This window comes from Vipera ursinii (genome assembly GCF_947247035.1).
Source record: "Vipera ursinii genome assembly, chromosome: 3".
Taxonomy (NCBI): domain Eukaryota; kingdom Metazoa; phylum Chordata; class Lepidosauria; order Squamata; family Viperidae; genus Vipera; species Vipera ursinii.
This window is the reverse complement of record NC_139516.1, coordinates 566,671-583,312: the sequence shown is the minus strand read 5'-3', so window position 1 is coordinate 583,312 and position 16,642 is coordinate 566,671. Positions and strand designations below refer to the sequence as shown.

At 58.2% G+C, this 16,642-nt stretch overlaps 2 protein-coding genes across 3 annotated transcripts; one reads left to right on the top strand and one right to left on the bottom strand.

Moving 5' to 3' along the window:
- Nucleotides 1-750: 750 nt before the first annotated feature.
- On the top strand, nucleotides 751-2,846 carry SNX21 (sorting nexin family member 21). Its single transcript, XM_083357407.1, has 3 exons — nucleotides 751-1,042; nucleotides 1,578-1,735; nucleotides 2,173-2,846. Exons 1-3 carry the CDS (start codon nucleotides 757-759, stop codon nucleotides 2,842-2,844), a joined length of 1,116 nt encoding a protein of 371 aa, XP_083213533.1. The 5' UTR covers nucleotides 751-756; the 3' UTR covers nucleotides 2,845-2,846.
- A 15-nt stretch (nucleotides 2,847-2,861) lies between these two features.
- Nucleotides 2,862-7,168, bottom strand: ACOT8 (acyl-CoA thioesterase 8). Of its 2 annotated transcripts, XM_083357409.1 has the most exons (6): nucleotides 6,997-7,164; nucleotides 6,263-6,399; nucleotides 5,348-5,573; nucleotides 4,821-4,978; nucleotides 3,705-3,896; nucleotides 2,866-3,606 (listed from the first exon to the last, which is right to left on the bottom strand). In XM_083357409.1, exons 1-6 carry the CDS (start codon nucleotides 7,122-7,124, stop codon nucleotides 3,485-3,487), a joined length of 963 nt encoding a protein of 320 aa, XP_083213535.1. In that variant the 5' UTR covers nucleotides 7,125-7,164; the 3' UTR covers nucleotides 2,866-3,484. The 2 variants fall into 2 exon arrangements, with proteins under 2 accessions (XP_083213534.1, XP_083213535.1); XM_083357408.1 differs by having other exon boundaries at nucleotides 2,862-3,896; nucleotides 6,997-7,168.
- Nucleotides 7,169-16,642: the final 9,474 nt, after the last annotated feature.

Sequence of the window (16,642 nt, the reverse complement as noted above, 5' to 3'; positions counted from 1 at the left end):
GACCCAACCGTCATAAATACGAGTCGGTTGCCAACGGTCTGAATTTTGTCCACGGGAGTGTGAAGATGCTACCGCGGTTGTTAAGTGTGATAAACGGTCACGGGTCACTTTTTCCAGGGCCGTTGTAACTTTGAACCGTCACTAAATGGACTGTTGTAAATCGAGGACTACGTGTAATTAAATAAACGAAATAAACAATTCTGGGAGCCGAAGCCGCCCAGGTCGAGAGCCCCGGGCTGGAAGCCGGAACCCGCATCTGGGCGGCCTGCCGCTCTCCAAAGGGCGGCGCGTCTGTCCCGCTGCTCTAGGGCCGGCCGGAGCAGCTTCCCTCCGTTCAGGCGGAAGCCGGGAGGGCCCGGTGACCGGCGCGCTCCGAGGCCCAGCGTCTCTGCCCGGCGGGCGCGGGGCCGCGGCGGAAGGGCGAGGAGGCCTCTCTGGGCTCCGGGCAGGCGGGAACCCGAGCCGGCCGGGCGGGAAGGGCGGCTGCCGGGGCGGCCCGTGGCCGGAGCGGCGGTAGCGAGAGGAGGCGGGGCGGGGCGGCGCTTGGCCGGGTGAGCGGCGCCGTCCCCGGGGGGCCGCCACGTCCGTCGCCGGGGCCCGAGGAGGGCGGGGGGGGGCCCTGGCAGGCGAGCCGCCCAGCCGGGAAGCGCCGGCGGCTCCTCCGGGCAGGTGAGGGAGCTCCCGAGCGGAGGGCGCCGGCCGGGGAGGCCCCCGGGCAGAAGGGGCGCGCCTTGGCCCCAAAGACCCCCGCCCAGGATGGCCTCCCGCCTCCTGCAGCGGCTGCGGCAGGCGCTGGGCGGGCCCGGGGGGGGCGCGGGGGGCTGCGCCGGGCCGGAGGACTGTCCGGAGAGCTGGGAGCTGGAGGACGACGCGGAGGGGCTGGCCACGCGCCTCAGCGGCACCCTCAGCTTCAGCAGCCAGGAGGAGGCGGAGGAGGAGGCGGAGGAGGCGGCGGACTGCGAGCGGGGAGCCCGGCTGGGGGCCGCCGGAGGGAAGCGGGGGGGCCTCCTGGACCCGCCCGGAGATGCGGCGGAGACGGGAGGTACGGCCTGAAACCGAGGAGGGGGGGGAGGCAGGTGAGCTGCCGTCCAATTCCGGCCCAGCTGACCCAGGGGGATTCAGATAAACAGCGTTCACGTGTGCACAAGACCCTGCGCCGTAATCCCGGCACCCTGAAGTTATGTAAAATCCTTCCCCCCCCCCTTTCACAAGAGAAGATTCCAGCAGCTCCCCTGCCTGTTGCTGAATCTGGGCTCCAGTTCAGAGCAGAGCTGGCAGGGACCTTGGAGGTCTTCCAGTCCAACCCCCCCCACTATAGCAGGAGACCCCATACCATTTCAGAGGCTGCTCAGTCTCTTCTTGAAAACCTTCGGCTCTGAAGCAGCCACGACCTCCGGTGGCAAGTAGTTCCACTGGTTGACTGTCCTCACGGATAGGAAGTTTCAGTTCTGCTTCCTCCCCTCCGGATCCTTGGAGTAGGGGCTCCTGGCTCCTCGGCCAGCCCAGGGGCTCCAGAGGTCGAGCCCCCGGCCTCAGCCGTTGCTCTCCCCCCTTTCTCCTCCCCTCCTCCGGTTCAGAGTCCGGCTCCCCCCTGGCCGAGCAACGGGGCGGCCACCTGCTCACGCGGCAGTTGCAGGAGCTCTGGCGGAAATCCCGGGGGAGCCTCGTGCCCCATCGCCTCCTCTTCGAGGTCACCGACGCCAGCGTGGTCGGCGAGCGCAGCTCCAAGCACGTGGTAAGGTGGGGACGGCAAAAAAGGCGGGCCGGGAAGGAGCCCCCTGCCCCTGCTTGCAAGGGAGTGGGCGCAGGGCTCTCCTGCTCCCCCCCAAGGAAGGCCAGCCCGAAGCAAGACGTATCCCCCCCCCCGTATTGGAAGGATGGAGCCCACCCTGCCCCCCACAGTCTCAGCGCTCTCTTCTCCCCAAAGGGGGCTGCCGATACCTTCCGGCAGGGTTGGGGGGCGAGGGCGGCAGCTGCCCCTGATTGTTCTCTCTTTCCTTCTGCTGCTGCGTTGGGCACTCCGGGCTCAGAAGAGCCTCAGGTAACTCTCTCCGAGGGGCAGGAGCTGCCTCGAGGGGCCGTCCGTGGGAGGGTCAACAGGGAAGGGGAGGTCGGGCCAGGCTGGGCAGCTGCTTCTCGTTCCCCCTCACCCGTTTCTCCGTTGGCACCCAGCTCTACACCATCCACTTGATCCGGGCAGGGCAGTTTGACGACATGCCGGCCGCCGTTGCCCGCTGCTATTCCGACTTCGAGCGGCTGAATCGATGCCTGCGCCGCCGCTTCAGCAGGGACATGGCGGGGGTCTCTTTCCCCCGGAAACAGCTGTGGCACAACTTCACCCCCACGACCATCGCCAAGCGCAGCCGGGCGTTTGAACGGTTTCTCTCCCACCTGCACGCCTCGCCGGAGATCCGCCGCTCGGCCACGTTCCTGGAATTCTTCTTCCTGGACAGCCTGCAGGGGGCGCAGCACTTGACCGGCAAGGGCCTCTACCCCGAGGCCTTGGCCGCCTGGATGACCTCAAGGCGGCTGCAGGAAAAACTGGGCGCCAGCCGCTCGGGGCATTACCTGCTGACGCTGGCCGGCCTGACCGTCTGTCATCAAGCGCTGGAGCAGTGGGGAGAGGCCTACGGGGCGTGCCAGCAGGCCCTGGAGCAGCTGGAGGGCCAGGAGAGGCACCCCCTCCTGGCTGCCCTCCTGCAGACCCACATCCACTTGGCCTGGGCGCTGGGCAAGGACAAGCAGCAGGCAGAGACCTGCCTGCGCGGCCTGCAGGAAGCCAGGCAGGGCAAACAGCCACCACCCCCTTTGAAGGAGCTGCTGCTCAAACAGCCGCTGTCCTGACTCCTTGCCAAGGGGGGGATCTGCCGGGAAGTGGGAGAACCGCACGAGCAGCAGAGGGGCATCTGCCAGGCGAGCAAGAGCCAGCGCCATTGTACACACTCCTGCGAGCTCTGCCATCTCTGCTTGCCCAGCGGCGGGACGAGACTGGCTGGCCTGTTCAGAAGAGGCTTCTGGGATGCAGACCCACAACGCCCCCCCAAATCCTTCCGAGAAAGTGAGGTGATGGCGACTGCCCTGTTGGGGAGACAAGAGCATCTGCAAGGCTCGCTGGCAGAGAGGTGTGTGAAGGGCCCTCCTGAGGCTCCCCCCACAGGCTGTTCTTGCTAGAGGGGGGAGGCCGTTCGGCACTGGCGGGACTCCTGGTGCAGCCTGGGCGGTGGAGCAGGCTCCCCCCTCCCCCTTCAGAATCCAGAGCCGTGTGGGACCCTTTGCTCCCTTTATTAACAGTCGGGGGACAGAAGCCCCTCTTCAATAAATTAATAGGTCCAAGGAAAGTGGGGTGCCAGTGCTTCCGTAAGTGCCACCTCCAGGGGTTACGGGGGTCCTTGTAAGCGACTGCACCCACCAAAGACCCGGCCAGTGCAAGGGGGGGGGACTCCCGTTAGGAGAGAGTAGCCAGGGGGAGAAAGAAAAGCCAGTGCTACAGCTTGCTGGTGCCCGGCTGCTCTTCCTCCAACCGGATTACTCCTTCCTGGGCACAACTGACCGCCAACACGCCATCTCTGCGCCACAGGCGGCCCTGCACCAGGGCCCGGCTGCCACCTGTGGGGGCGGGGAGAGGAGAATGGAGAAGCTGCAGCCGGCTGCTTGGAGCGTCTCCTGCCCCACCACCCCCATCGCAGGCTGGCAGCGGCGCTTACCGGCCCAGGGGCTCTCGCACTCGTACAGCATCCACTGATCGGCTCTGAAGGGCGCGTGGAACCACAGGGTGTGATCGAGCGAGACCATGAACTTGACAATGTGGTGCTGGTGCGGCAACAGGGCTGTCCGCAGGAAGGCGTAGTCAGAGATGTAGGCAGCCACGCAGCAGTGCAGCTTCATGTCGCATTCACCTGAAACGGGAGAGGCCAACGCTAAGCGTCGCCTGGAGGCAAAGCAAGGTAGCGTGTCTGGGGAAAAGATTGGGTTGGGCTGCAGGAGGAGGCAAGGCGGCCCTGTTCTACAGGTCAAGTGCTCTCCTGCCCGGGGTGTGTGCGTGCGTGTTCTTTGGCATACATTTCCTGTAGTATTTGTAATCATTCCAACTTGAGCAGCTCACATTAATTAAAAATCGGAAAACCTCCCAAAGCTGTAAGTTTCACAAAACGGCCTGCCACACAGAAAACATGGGACAAGCAGCACGATGCTGGTCAGACTCCCACCCTGAAACAACGGGGGGGGGGGCAGGGGGGTAGGAGATTCCATGAGGGTGAGGCAGCCGCTGGGCTCTCCGTTCCCTGGAATGGGCCTGGGGGGGGGGCAGATTCGTTCTGAAGGAGACATTCCCTATACCCAGCCCCATAACCAGCACTTGTGAGGGTGAAGGTCCGTTCTCCGAGCTTGGGGGTTGGTTTCAGCTGAAGACGTTACCTAGCCTGGTAACAAAACATTCGGAAAGCTCGGAAAATACACCTTCATCCTCATCTTACACCCAAGCCAGAGATATTCGTCACTATTGCAAAGGGACTGGTACTCAGAACCCCACTCACACCAACACAGTGCCCGAAGGGGTGGCGCTTTCCTTCCCAGGAGCTTCTCTCCTGCCCACAGGAATGGCCCCAACTGCCCCCGCCAGCAGAAAAGAAGAGGGGGGCTCCCAGGGGCAGGCCTCCTGAAGGAGATGGGCAGGGAGACCCCCACTGAAAGAGCTGCCCACAGAGCCTCCTCACACCGAGTGCCAAAAGGAGGGCTCCGCTCCCTCCGGTTAACGTTTCCCTCTCCTGGGCACGATCAAGCTGCTCCTGGAAAGCAGGCCGGGGTCAGGATGCGGGTCTTACCGATGTAGCCCTTGGCACGCACCCAGACGAGCTGCTTGGGCTCCTGGGAGCTCTGGTGGAAAAAGTCAGGTGGGTTCACCGGCTTCATCTCAATGGGGACTTCCTGGGCCAGTATTCTCCTGAGTCCCTGCCGGTATCTCTCTAGAAGGTTGGGGTCCCTTTGGAAAAAACGAGAGGCCGTGCCAGGGTGGTACTTTCTGCCAAAGGCACAGAAAGGTGGAAGCAGCATGGAGACTTCCACCCAGTGTGAGCTGCAGCAGCCTTGGCTCAACACACTTCCAAGACCCCGGATTCTGCCAGGAAAAAGCCGTGAACGTGGCTTGATAAGCTCCCAGCTGCCAGAGATGCAAGAGTCTCCCGTGAATTCCACACAGGCAGAGCTAAACACTCTTCAGGCTGGGTCCCGCATTCTAAGATGGAGCAGCTGGGCTGCAGGGAGCACCTCCCATGGATGTTTGCTCTCTCCATCGGCCAGGTGTGTCATTGGCTCAGCGCTGCTGCAAGCCCCGCTCCTCCCAGCCACTCACCGCAGGTACTTCTGGATCAGCTGCTCCTGCGTGAGCAGCTCCTCCGGGGGAGGCACGGCCGGCATTTGGAACTGGTGCTGCACCGGGCTGGGCTGGCCTCGTTGGAAGGAAGCCTGGCATATGAAGATGGGCTTTCCATGCTGGATGGCCTTGACCGAGCGCACCGAGAAGCTCCTCCCGGTGCGGGTGCGCTCCACCTGGTACAGAACTGGCACGGTGGGGTCCCCTGGAAGCCAGAACAGCCTGCAGTGAGCCCCCAGTTGTCCCGGCAAGGAGACACCCCGGTTGCTGAGAATCACCCTACCCCAAGCCCCCCTCCCCCCACCCATGACAGCCACCCGCTTCACATCCTGGAAAAGAGCTGCCCAATCTTTTCTTTAAAATTTTTAGCAACAGGGCAGCGGCTTCAGGAGGCGGGTTGTTCCACCGCTTCGTGGTCTCGCTTTCGGGAAATTCTGCCCTGTTTTCTTTTTGAATATCATATTAATGTATTATTATCCGTGTATCTTCGTGACTGCTAATTTTATGGTTCTGATATTTTACTTCTGTTTACACTCCTTTCATTTTTTTCTTCCTTTTTATTATTGTAATCTACCTACAGTAGTCGCTGGGGCAAGTCAGGCATGTATAAAAATACGTACGTATTTTATTTATAAGCAGAGCAGCTCCCAGCACCCTCTGCCAGGGCAAGACGGGCGCATTTATTTATTTTATTTATTTATTTATTTATAAGCAGAGCAGCTCAGGATATTCTTTCTATATTTAAGTTGCTCTGCTTATAAATAAATATGCTGGGAGCTGCTCTACAAATAAACAAATAAGCCTGAGCTGCTCTGCTTATAAATACGTACATTTTTATACATGCCTGACCCCAGTTGGGCCTGGTGCACCTCCCACCCAGAAGCTGCTAATTACCTGCCCTCACAAAGTAGCAATGGAGTGAATGGGCTTCCAGGTCATCCGTCACAGCCTTCGCTGCTGCCACCAGCGCCTGGCCCACTATCTGCCCTCCGAAAAGACGCTGCGTGACAGGCACCCAGTAGTGCCTTCCCCTAAGGAGAAAAGAGGAGGAGAGTTATGGCCGGCAATGGCTGCCTCCTGAGGGGTGGTGCAGGCCAGGGAGGCGAGTGGCTGCCCCCAAGCTTCCCTCCCCAGTGCCAGGATCAGCTGCCCATGTGGCCAGGGCCTGCGCGGCAACATTCACAGCCCGGGACCAGCTTCTCCTACGACTCAACCGGCTGCTTCCCCCACCCCGCACTATTGGTTTGCGAGGTAGACGCGGAGCAGCCGCCTCCAACTCTAAACAGAGAAGTATTTCGCCAGGGCGGCTTTCACGGCTGCAGGCAGGCAGAAACTCCCAAGGTGCTGTTTCAAAAGGGAACTGGACTTTTTCTAAAGAGACTTTCTAAAGAAAATCCGGTTTCCCTTTTGGAAAAACATCTTTGGGGCAACCGTCACCTGGATGACTGAGAGTCTCCATCGACATTCAACAGGTCGACCCGCCTCCGCCGCCTCCCAGCCCAGCGCTTCCCAGCCTCGGTCGCCGGAATTCTGGGAGCTGAAGTCCACCCCTCTTCCAGCGACCGAGGCTGGGAAGCGCTGTCCCGGCCCCTTCCACGAGAGGCCCCGCCGGCTCCGGCACCGCTGACCGGAAGAGGTCCACGTCCAGCGGCTCCAGGTTCAGGACGCTGGTCAGCAAGACGCTGCGCAGGTCCCCCGGGCTCTGCAGCCCCTCCTCGGACTCGGGCGCCCCGCCGGCTCCGCTGGAGGACGCCATCTTGGACAGTCAGGTGACCGCGCCGGAAGCGCTTTCCCCTCAGTCGGCTCCCACGCTTCTGCTTCCGGCCGATCTAGGAAGTTCGTCAAAACGCCTCTCCCTGAGTTGGCGCTTATGGGAGAGGCCGGTGGCGCCCCTAGTGCTGAGAGAGTCAGTCCGTCCGTCCGTCCCTTCCTTTTCTGTTCTTTTCTTTCTTTCCTTCTGTTCCTTTCCTTCCTTCTGTTCTTTTCTTTCTTCTTTCTCCTCCCTCCCTCCCTCTTTTTTCTCTCCCTCCCTCCCTCCCTTCTGTTCTTTTCTTTCTTTTTTTCTTTCTTCTTTCTCCTTCCTCCCTGTTTCTTTCCTCCCTCCCTCTCTTCCTTCTGTTCTTTTCTTCCTTTCTTTCTCCCTCCTTCCTTCCTTACTCTTTCTTTTTTCTCTCCCTTTCTTCCCTTTGTCTCTTTTTATTGTCTTAGTCTTTTTCCTTCCCCACTTTCCCTTTCCTTTCTCTTTCTCTTCTCTTTTTGTCCCCTTTTTCCTCCGGCATCTAGCGGGACTGGCAGGGAGGGCCTCTGAGGAGCAACGGCGCAACGTCCAGGCTCTCGGCAAAGACTCGGGAAGCCTCTCTCTGCAGAATGAAGGGAAAGCGCATCTCCGCCCTTAAGATAATCGGCCATGTCTGGAGCCAGGGCTGTGACCTGCCAGAGGACGGAGAGAAGATTCTTACTGTCCAGAATGTCGGAGATTCTCCCTTTTCTCTGGGTGGAGAAAGAAGACACGGCGGTCATTTCACTCTCATTCTGGGAGGCCACCCAGCTTCCATGGCTGGGAAGCCACCCGAGCAGCTTAAAGTAACGCCAGCTGGGATGGCTCCGCTCAAGCCAAGCACACAGCGGCTGCTCCTCGCTCAGAAGCAAATTCAGGTTCCTGCTTCGCTTCTGAGCAATAAAATTGCATCCTTCCTCTGTCCCCATCACTACATTCTGTTCAGGGAGTCAGACAAGCCGTAGGAGGCAACGTTACCTGACCTACATAGGACATATTACATTACATGTCACAGTACCTCCCTACTTAACACATACCTCCTTAATAAGGCAAAATGTGACGGAAGTGAGGTTTGTAGTGTACAGAAAAAAATGTGGGGACTTCAGTTCTGTGATCCAAGCATGGCAAACCTTTGCCAAATCTGGTCCACTGCCCTTGGCTCAGACGTAATTTCCCAGCTTTTCTCCTTTGCTGCGTTAAAAATGCTTGTTTTAAGCAGAGCTGAGGCTTTGCGGGGCGCAGATGCCAGGAGGCTACAGCAGCTCCGTCTTCAAATCTTGCTCAATCTTGGATGCAAGCAAGCAGAACCACTTCTGAATAGTCTCAAGAGAAGCTTTATTGTTGGTCACACCTGCATTATAGGAATCTGACCGGCTGACTGCATTCCCTTGGGAACTATCAAACGAGGCTTCAGTGTTTCTGTGGGAGGTTAGGCCTCTGATGCCTGTGAAAGGACTCTTAACTGGGCTCCCTTATTACCTTCCTCCAGTCTAACTGGAGATTCCACCACATCCCGTAATGCTGGGGTCTTCAAACCCGGCCCTTTTATGACTTGTGGACTTCAACTCCCAGAATTCCTCAGCCAGGCAAGCTGAGATAAGGCAGAGCCCCCCCCCCCCCCCCCCGCATTCCCTTCACACCCCGAGGAGGATACATCAAAGCAGAAAGAGGAAGCCTTCTGCATGCACTACAAAGCAACCTGGTCTCCCCGCTCCCCCTATAGGAGACGGCGGAAGCTTAATCGCACAGGATCTGTGGGATTTAAACAATTGAGGGTTCTGACAGACTGTCTGTATTCACCTCTAAATCCATTTAGCTTTCTGACACATAAAGCTTGGCTTAGTGCTGCCCCCTGGTGATGCCTCAGCTGAACAACGGGGTTGGTCTGGGCCACCTTCCATGCACACCCTTCCCCCCCCACCGCTCTGCCTCCGCTCGTGTGAACCGCCTCTATTGCCTGGCTGAGCTCTCTCCGCCGGCTACGGTTAACTAAACTGGCAGCTTGTGGTTTGGTGTGTTGCAAGAAGCGTTTATTTACTTATTTAAAACATTGTTAAAGTTGCCTGTTTATTGTGCGAATGTGTGGATCCTGCTGCAAAAAGGGGTGCCTGGGGGGGACACAGCTGTCTAGGATCAGGACTCCCCAGCCGATTGATCTGCGCCCCACTGCACCCACCCCGCGTGTGGCCAGTTTCCTACTGTGACGCCTTCCATCCTTCTGAGATTGGTAAAACGAGGACCAGATTGTTGGGGGGGGCGGGGGATAGGCTAACTGAAAGAACCGTGAAGCGCTATATAATATAAGTGCCAGTGCTGTTGGGGCAGGCAGGCTGGTTCTTGCCCGGACATTTGGCGGGTTCGCGGTCTTTGGAAGATGGAGAAAAGGGGCTTGGTGCAATTGTGGTTCCAGAGGCAGAAGATGGGCAGCGGCTCAAAGCCTCGGCTGTTATCCACCCACCCACCCCCACCCCCTCCTTTCCCAAGGATGACGGAGCAGACTCGCCTGGAGCGGTGGGTGTCAGGCTGCCCGGCCAGCCATGCTGTAGTGCAGACATGTCAAACACAAAGCCCGGGGGCCAGATGCGGCCCGCGAAGTGGTTTCATGTGGCCCGCGAAGCCATCTTGGAAACAGTGAGGGAACGGCCCCCACTGCCTTGGCCCTGGCCCAGAGACCCTCCTTCTACCAGAGGCCCTCAGATCTGTCCCACTCCTGCCCAGGACCCCATAGGCACCCTTGATGTGAATGATGTATAGCTGGCCACGCCCACCCAGTAGGCCATATGCATTCTAGCCACGCCCACCCAGTAGGCCACGCCCACCCTGGCCATACCCACCCGGCCCCCTGAGGGCAGCCGCAATGCTGATGCGGCCCTCGATGAAATTGAGTTTGACACCCCTGCTGTAGTGTATGCAGCTCGGAGCTGGACAGCTCCAGGCTATAACCGCAATTGGCGGGAAAGCCTGGTTCAAACAGGTTTGACAGCTCCGGGCGATAACCGTACCGGCGGGAAGCCGAGGTTTAAAGTGATTGGTTACCTGCAGTGGTGGGAAGCCCAGGTTTCAATCCATTGGCTGGCATTCACCTGGGCAGGTATATAAACACGCCAGGTAAACCCTTTCCCCAAGCCTAAACACCACCAAGCTTAAATAAAGGTCTGCTACACAAACCCGGCTGCCTTCGTTCTTCCTGTGACCTGCGATCTAACACTGGCGACGAAGGTGGGATCCTGATCCGAGAGGCACAGGGCATCGGAAGAATCCGCGATCAGCCGCGTGCACCGAAATTCATCGGCGTCAGAGCAGGACCACCCAGGACCCAACATGGCTCAGCTCGGCCAGCTTCCCCGGTTCGACAGCAAGCAACCGGAAGATTGGGAAGCGTTTGTGGGGCAGCTGGAATTCTACTTGCGGGCAAACAAGGTCGAGGACGACAGCCAGAAAGCGGCGGCGCTGCTATGTAGCTCCGGTAGGGACACTTACCAGCTGGCAGTCGGGCTGTGTTCACCGGAGGACATTGAGTCCGTCTCCTACAAAGACCTGCTGGACACCCTAAATCAACACTTCCAATCGGACATAGCAGAGATCGCGTGGCGGTACAAATTTGAGAAAAGGGACCAGCGACCGGACGAGTCAGCCAAAAGGTACATAGCAGGCAGCCCGCCAGTGCAATTTCGAGAACCTTGAGGTGAGGCTGAGGGACCGCATCGTTTGCGGGCTGCAAGACAAGAAGCTGCAGCAAAAGCTGTTTGCCAGGTCAAAATTAACGTTACGGGAGGTCCACGAAGAGTTCCTAGCCTGGGACATCGCAGAAGGGCAGGAGCGGACGGAGACTCGCAGCAGCAGCCCAAATGGAGCCCTACACCAGGTGAGTGGTTACAGCGGGGACGAGGGAGCAGCGATGAAGGTCGACGCGATCCACCGCAGAGCGATGCCGGCTAACGCAAAGCAAGGCACCCCGAGGGGCTATCGACCAACAACAGCGGAGCAAAGATGCCCGGACTGCAGGTGCGGTGCCAGCAACCCCGGGTCTACCCAGTTTTCTGGCTGCAGAGCCAACCCACCCTGGTCTACCCAGCACGGCGGCTGCGGAGCCAGTCATCCCCAGTCTACCCAGTATTCCGGCTGCAGAGCCAACAACCCCCGGTATACCCAGTGCGCGAGCTGTGGAGGACATCACCCCCAGTCTACCTGCCGTTTCAAGTCAGCGAAGTGCCAGGTGTGCGGCAAGACCGGACACATCGCGTCCGTTTGCCGGAACAAGAACCAGGACAACCTACACGAGGTGGAGGCGGAGTTCCAGGCAGCAACAGGTACTGTGGGACCGCGCCGAGCAATTTCCATCAGCCACACAGAGGGCAGGGCGGTCATCTGCCAAACAGGGGGTCAGCAAGCCATCACCCCCAAAATAAAAGCTGTTGGTAAGGTTGCAAGGAGCTCCGTGTAGAATGGAACTGGACTCTGGCTCAGCCGTATCCGTTATCTCCAGCGAAACATTCAAAGCGGTTTGCAGTCGGAGCAGCCGGCGGGTTCCCTTGAGGGCATCCAGACTGACCCTCACGGATTTCCAGAACACGCCAATAAACATCCGGGGGGAAGCCACGGTAGAGGTGCAGTACAAGGGGTTCCGGGAGTTTCTGGATGTCCTGGTGGTAGAGGGGCAACGCACCAGCCTCATGGGTTTAGGCTGTTTCACGGCACTGGGCATTCAAATCATCGGGATACATCAGACCCAGGTCGGCCGAAAATTAGGAGCGGTTTGCGAGGAGTTCGCAGACGTTTTTGATGGGAAGCTAAGTAGGTACACGGGGCCTCCCATAACCTTTAAGCTGGATCCGCAGGTGTAACCCATTCGAATCACCAGTGTCTTCATGCAGCACCCCTCCAAACCAGCATAAGAGGACGGAAGACAACAGAACGGACTTAAGCCCCAGCATCACTCCAACTGAAGGGGCAAACCTGAGGCGGTCCAACAGGACACACAAGGCCCCAGCTTACCTCTCAGACTACGTGCGGTCTTGAGAGGGAAGGCATGGGGAGAGAAATAAAAATGAGCAAATAAATGTATATAGTTGCAAGGGGGGGAAAGGGAAAAAATAGTAGCATCCTCACCTAGGGGGGAAGGGGTGTAGTGTATGCAGGTGAGCTGTCAGCACAGCAGGAGGCTCGGAGCTGGACAGCTCCAGGCTATAACCGCAATTGGCGGGAAAGCCTGGTTCAAACAGGTTTGACAGCTCCGGGCTATAACCGTACCGGCGGGAAGCCGAGGTTTAAAGTGATTGGTTACCTGCAGTGGCGGGAAGCCCAGGTTTGAATCCATTGGCTGGCATTCACCTGGGCAGGTATATAAACACGCCAGGTAAGCCCCTTCCCCAAGCCTAAACACCACCAAGCTTAATAAAGGTCTGCTACACAAACCCGGGCTGCCTTCGTTCTTCCTGCGACCTGCGATCTAACACATGCCCCTTCCCCACCCTCTGCTCTCCCGCAGACCCTGCCCCGTTTTGGCCACACTGCTGTCTCGCCCACTGGGCGTTTCTCTTTGTTCGCCCCATAGAAAGCAGGCAGCCCCGGCTCCATCCGCTCCATTGGGCTCTCTTCTGGCCACCGGTGGGTGAGGCAGCAGCTGCCCCACACGCCCTCGGGGGACCAAGTCAACCCTTGGCGCAGGGACCATGGGGGGGGGCTGCGGTCCCAGGCCGGTTTAGGACACGCTTCTCTCGGCCCCAAATGCGCCCTGCTGTCTCGGCGCCCTGCGGAGCCACGTTCCCAACACGCGGCCGTGAGGGAAGCAGGCACCCATCCAGAGTGTTGCGCGAAGCCCCCACCCCCGCCTCCCTCCAGTCTCCTAGGCGACGAGCTGCGCCTGTCAATCCTGCACGCAGCATTGCTGAAGCTTGGCCAGCCAGGTGGGGGGGGGTTAAGGGGAGAGAGGGGCTCCGCTTCTTCCCGCAGGCCCGGACTCACCCGGAGATGGGCAGCTGCTTCATCGGCACCTGGGTGGGGCACCCGCTGCTGGGCAGTTCAGCCTTGGGGGCTGCCGAGGTTGGACCTCCGTGATCTACCGTGTCTCCCTGGGATCCAACCTGGAAAAGCTGGCTCTGAGCCGCTGGAGGAATGCCGGGGTGCCCCAGGGGGCAACTGGGGAAACGATGCAGGAGATCTTATGAAAGCCCCTCCTGCTGCCCCCCACCCAGGCTGGCCAACGAAGAGATCCAGGCCTTGGGAAGGATGAGGCCAGGACATGCAGTCCTCCACTTATCACCACATGGAGCCCCAAATTCTCTGCTGCTCAGAGAGACGTTCGTTAAGTGACTTTTGCCCCATTTTGTGACTTTTCTTGCCACCGTTGTTAAGTGAATGACTGCACCTGTTCAGTTAGGAGCACGGTTGTTAAGTGAATCTGGCTCCTCCCCCTTTGGCTTTGCTCGTCAGGAGGTCGCAAAAGGGGATCACGTGACCCCCCGGGGATGCTGCGACCATCGTAAATGTGAATCAGTTGCCGAGTGTCCCAATTTTGACCACGTGACCCCTGGGATGCCGCAACGGTCCTAAGTGTGAAGTTGCTTTTTCAATGCGGCTGTAACTTTGAACGGTCAGTAAATGGACTGTTGTAAGTCAAGAACTATCTACAGTTCTAGGATTTGGTGTCCAGAGCTTACGCCAGCTCTTCTGTGCAGGACCCTCTCTGGAGACCCTCTCGGGCGGCCTGTCTCACCCGCCTGGCGAAGCGCATCAGCCGCGTGTTTGGGGGAGGGCTCCTCAATTAGCGGGAAGGCCAGGCTGAGTGTCTCCGCTCAGCCAGAGGCTCCCACCAGTCCCGACCAAAGGCTGGTTCTCAGTTCTAGGGCAAAGTTCCAAAGTCCCCCCTCCCTTGGGAGACACTTTCTGTAGCCCCCAGAGGGCCAGAGGGCTGCCAAGCATGCAGGGAATGGGGAGGGGGCCGAAGAGTGCTGGAAGCAGCTGTGCATGGATGAAGCTGCTGTGGTTCAGAGGTCAGCCTCTTTGATGGGACTGGCCAGTGGTCACCCAGTCAGCTTTTGGAAGGTGCCCAGCAAGCGTGGCCAAAAGGCTTGACCTGATAGCTGTCTTCCAATATTTGAGGGGCTGCCACAAAAAAGGGGGACTCAATCTGTTCTAATCCTAGTGGACGATCTCTTGACCGTGAGCCAGCTGTGTGCAGCGGCAGCCAAAAAATGCTAATACAATCCTGAGTTGCATAAACAGAGGCACAGAGTCAAAAAGTATTATTACCGCTTTATAAAACACCTGGAATATTGCAGCCAATTTTGGTCACCAAATCACAAAAAAGATGTTAAGAGTTTGGAAAAAGTTCAGGAAAGAGCAACCAAGATGATCAAAGGCCTGGAGTCCAAAACATACAAAGAACGGCTGCGGGACTTGGGTCTGGCCAGTCTAAAGAAAAGAAGAAATAGGGGGTGACGTGATAGCAGTTCCCTGTGCGTTCCCACAGAGAGGGCCTCCTCAGGGTGCCTCCGGTCAGGGAATGCCGGCTGGTGGCCCCCAGGGGGAGGGCCTTCTCTGTGGGCGCTCCGGCTTTATGGAACCAACTGCCGGTTGAGCTCCGGACGGCACCGGACCTTCGCTCTTTCCGACGCGGTCTGAAGACCCATTTATTTGAACAAGCTGGCCTGGCCTGATGGGGGAAGTTAGGGTTTTTAATTGGGTTTTTATATTGTTACTGTTTTATCTGGGCAATTATTTAATTCTTTTTTTAATTTTTGTATCCTCTATTTATATGTGCCCTGTTCACCGCCCTGAGTCCCTTGGGAGAAGGGCGGTATACAAATTTAATAAATACTAATACAAATACAGTATTCCAGTACTTGAGGGTCTGCCACAAAGAAGAGGGGGGTCAAATTATTCCCCAAAGCGCCTGAAGGCAGGACAAGAAAGGATGGTTGGAAACTGTTCAAAGAGAGAAGCAACCTGGAATTAAAGAGAAACTTCCTGATAGCCAGGACAATTAACCAGTGGAACAGCCTGCCACCAGAAATCGTGGGCTCTCCATCACTGGAGGTTTTTAAGAAGAGACCGGACAGTCACCTGTCTGAGATGGTATAGGTTCTCCTGCTTGAGCAGGGGGCTGGACTAGAAGACCTCCAAGGTCCCCTCCAGCTCTATTCTATTCAATATGTGAAACTAATCAAAGAGAGAAGCAACCTGGAGCTAAGGGAAATTTCCTAACAGTGAGAACAATGAACCAGTGGAATGGTTGTGTCCAGAAGTTGTGGGTGCTGGCTTTTCAAAAGATTGCACAGCCATTTGTCTGAAATAGTATAGAGGTTCTTGCTTGAGCAGAGGGGTTGGACTAGAAGACCTCCAGGGCCCCTTCCAACTCTGTTATGCTGCTTCAACCGCTCCACCTGACGTCTCAGCCAGGCCTTCCGGCTGCTGTTGGGCAGGCTGGGCTGGGCTGGCCTCTGAAGGGAAGGACCTGCGGCAGGGAGGATGGCCGTGCAGGGGCCTCCCAGGCAGGGCAGGCCGGCACTGATGACCTGCTGGAAGTCTTGAGAAGTTCCCAGGGTGGATTGCTGGATAAAGATCTGATGCAGTTAATCTTGAACGTACGGCCATTTGCTCAGTGGCTGTTCAACATTACAACGGCACTGAAGAAAGCGGCTGATGCTGTGTCCTCACACTTATGGCTGTGGCAGCCTCCCCACGGTCAAGCCGTCAAGCGTCGGGGGATGGGAAAGTGGCATGGACAGTTGAAGCATCCTGGAGTCAGGCGATCCCTGCTTTGTGACCTGCCCAGCCAGCTACGGACAAGCAAAGTCAATGGGAGAAGCCAGCACTGATTCACTTAACAACTGTGGCGATTCTCTTATCATGGCAAAAAGCACCATAAAATCAGGCGTGGTTCGCTTAACAGCCACCTTTCCATGGAAATTCTGGTCCTAGCGGCGGCCGTACGTTGAGGACTATTTTAGTGTGTCTTCTAACCCCAGAGCTCCTCCGCCTTCTGAACAAGGCTGGACCCAAGGAGTTTAACCCGCAGGTGCAGCACGGCTGTTGAGCTGGCTGACCGCTGACGGGGCCCTTCAGTGCAGGGGACGGTCCCGTGGGAACCACCGGCCCCTGTTGGCCACTGTTGGCCTGGGGTCTTTTCCTCCCACTGGCCCCTCCCAGGAAGGTGTTTCTTGGGTAAAAGTCACGGAGTCAGACGGGACACAATGCTACCTCTGCAGAGGGAGGCGCTTTGCTGGTTGTGAGAAAGAGGAGCAGCGGCCGGTCGGAAAGGGCAGTCTGGGGCCTCGGGGCCTGAGGCTGCCCCTCATCCCTGGGGTAAGAGCGCCTCCAGCTGGGCAGGGAAGGTCCCTCTTGCCTTCCCCTTCTGCCCACCTCCCCCACACACACACACACGTGGGACCCTCCAAGCCCTGTAGACCGCTTGATAAGAGCCTCCCGGGCTGGGGCTGCCTGTCAGGTCCCCGCCTCCCTCCTGGCCCCAATCCGAGGGGGGGCTCCCTGCGCCG

What these genes read in the sequence shown, in the direction of transcription:
- SNX21 (XM_083357407.1), top strand. Translation starts at nt 757, where the DNA reads ATGGCCTCCCGCCTCCTGCAGCGGCTGCGGCAGGCGCTGGGCGGGCCC. An exon ending in AGATGCGGCGGAGACGGGAG is followed by an intron (nt 1,043 to 1,577) that starts GTACGGCCTGAA and finishes CCTCCGGTTCAG; the next exon opens with AGTCCGGCTCCCCCCTGGCC. An exon ending in AGCGCAGCTCCAAGCACGTG is followed by an intron (nt 1,736 to 2,172) that starts GTAAGGTGGGGA and finishes GTTGGCACCCAG; the next exon opens with CTCTACACCATCCACTTGAT.
- ACOT8 (XM_083357408.1), bottom strand. Translation starts at nt 7,124, where the DNA reads ATGGCGTCCTCCAGCGGAGCCGGCGGGGCGCCCGAGTCCGAGGAGGGG. An exon ending in CTGGACGTGGACCTCTTCCG is followed by an intron (nt 6,400 to 6,996) that starts GTCAGCGGTGCC and finishes TTTTCTCCTTAG; the next exon opens with GGGAAGGCACTACTGGGTGC. An exon ending in CTGATCCAGAAGTACCTGCG is followed by an intron (nt 4,979 to 5,347) that starts GTGAGTGGCTGG and finishes TTTTTTCCAAAG; the next exon opens with GGACCCCAACCTTCTAGAGA.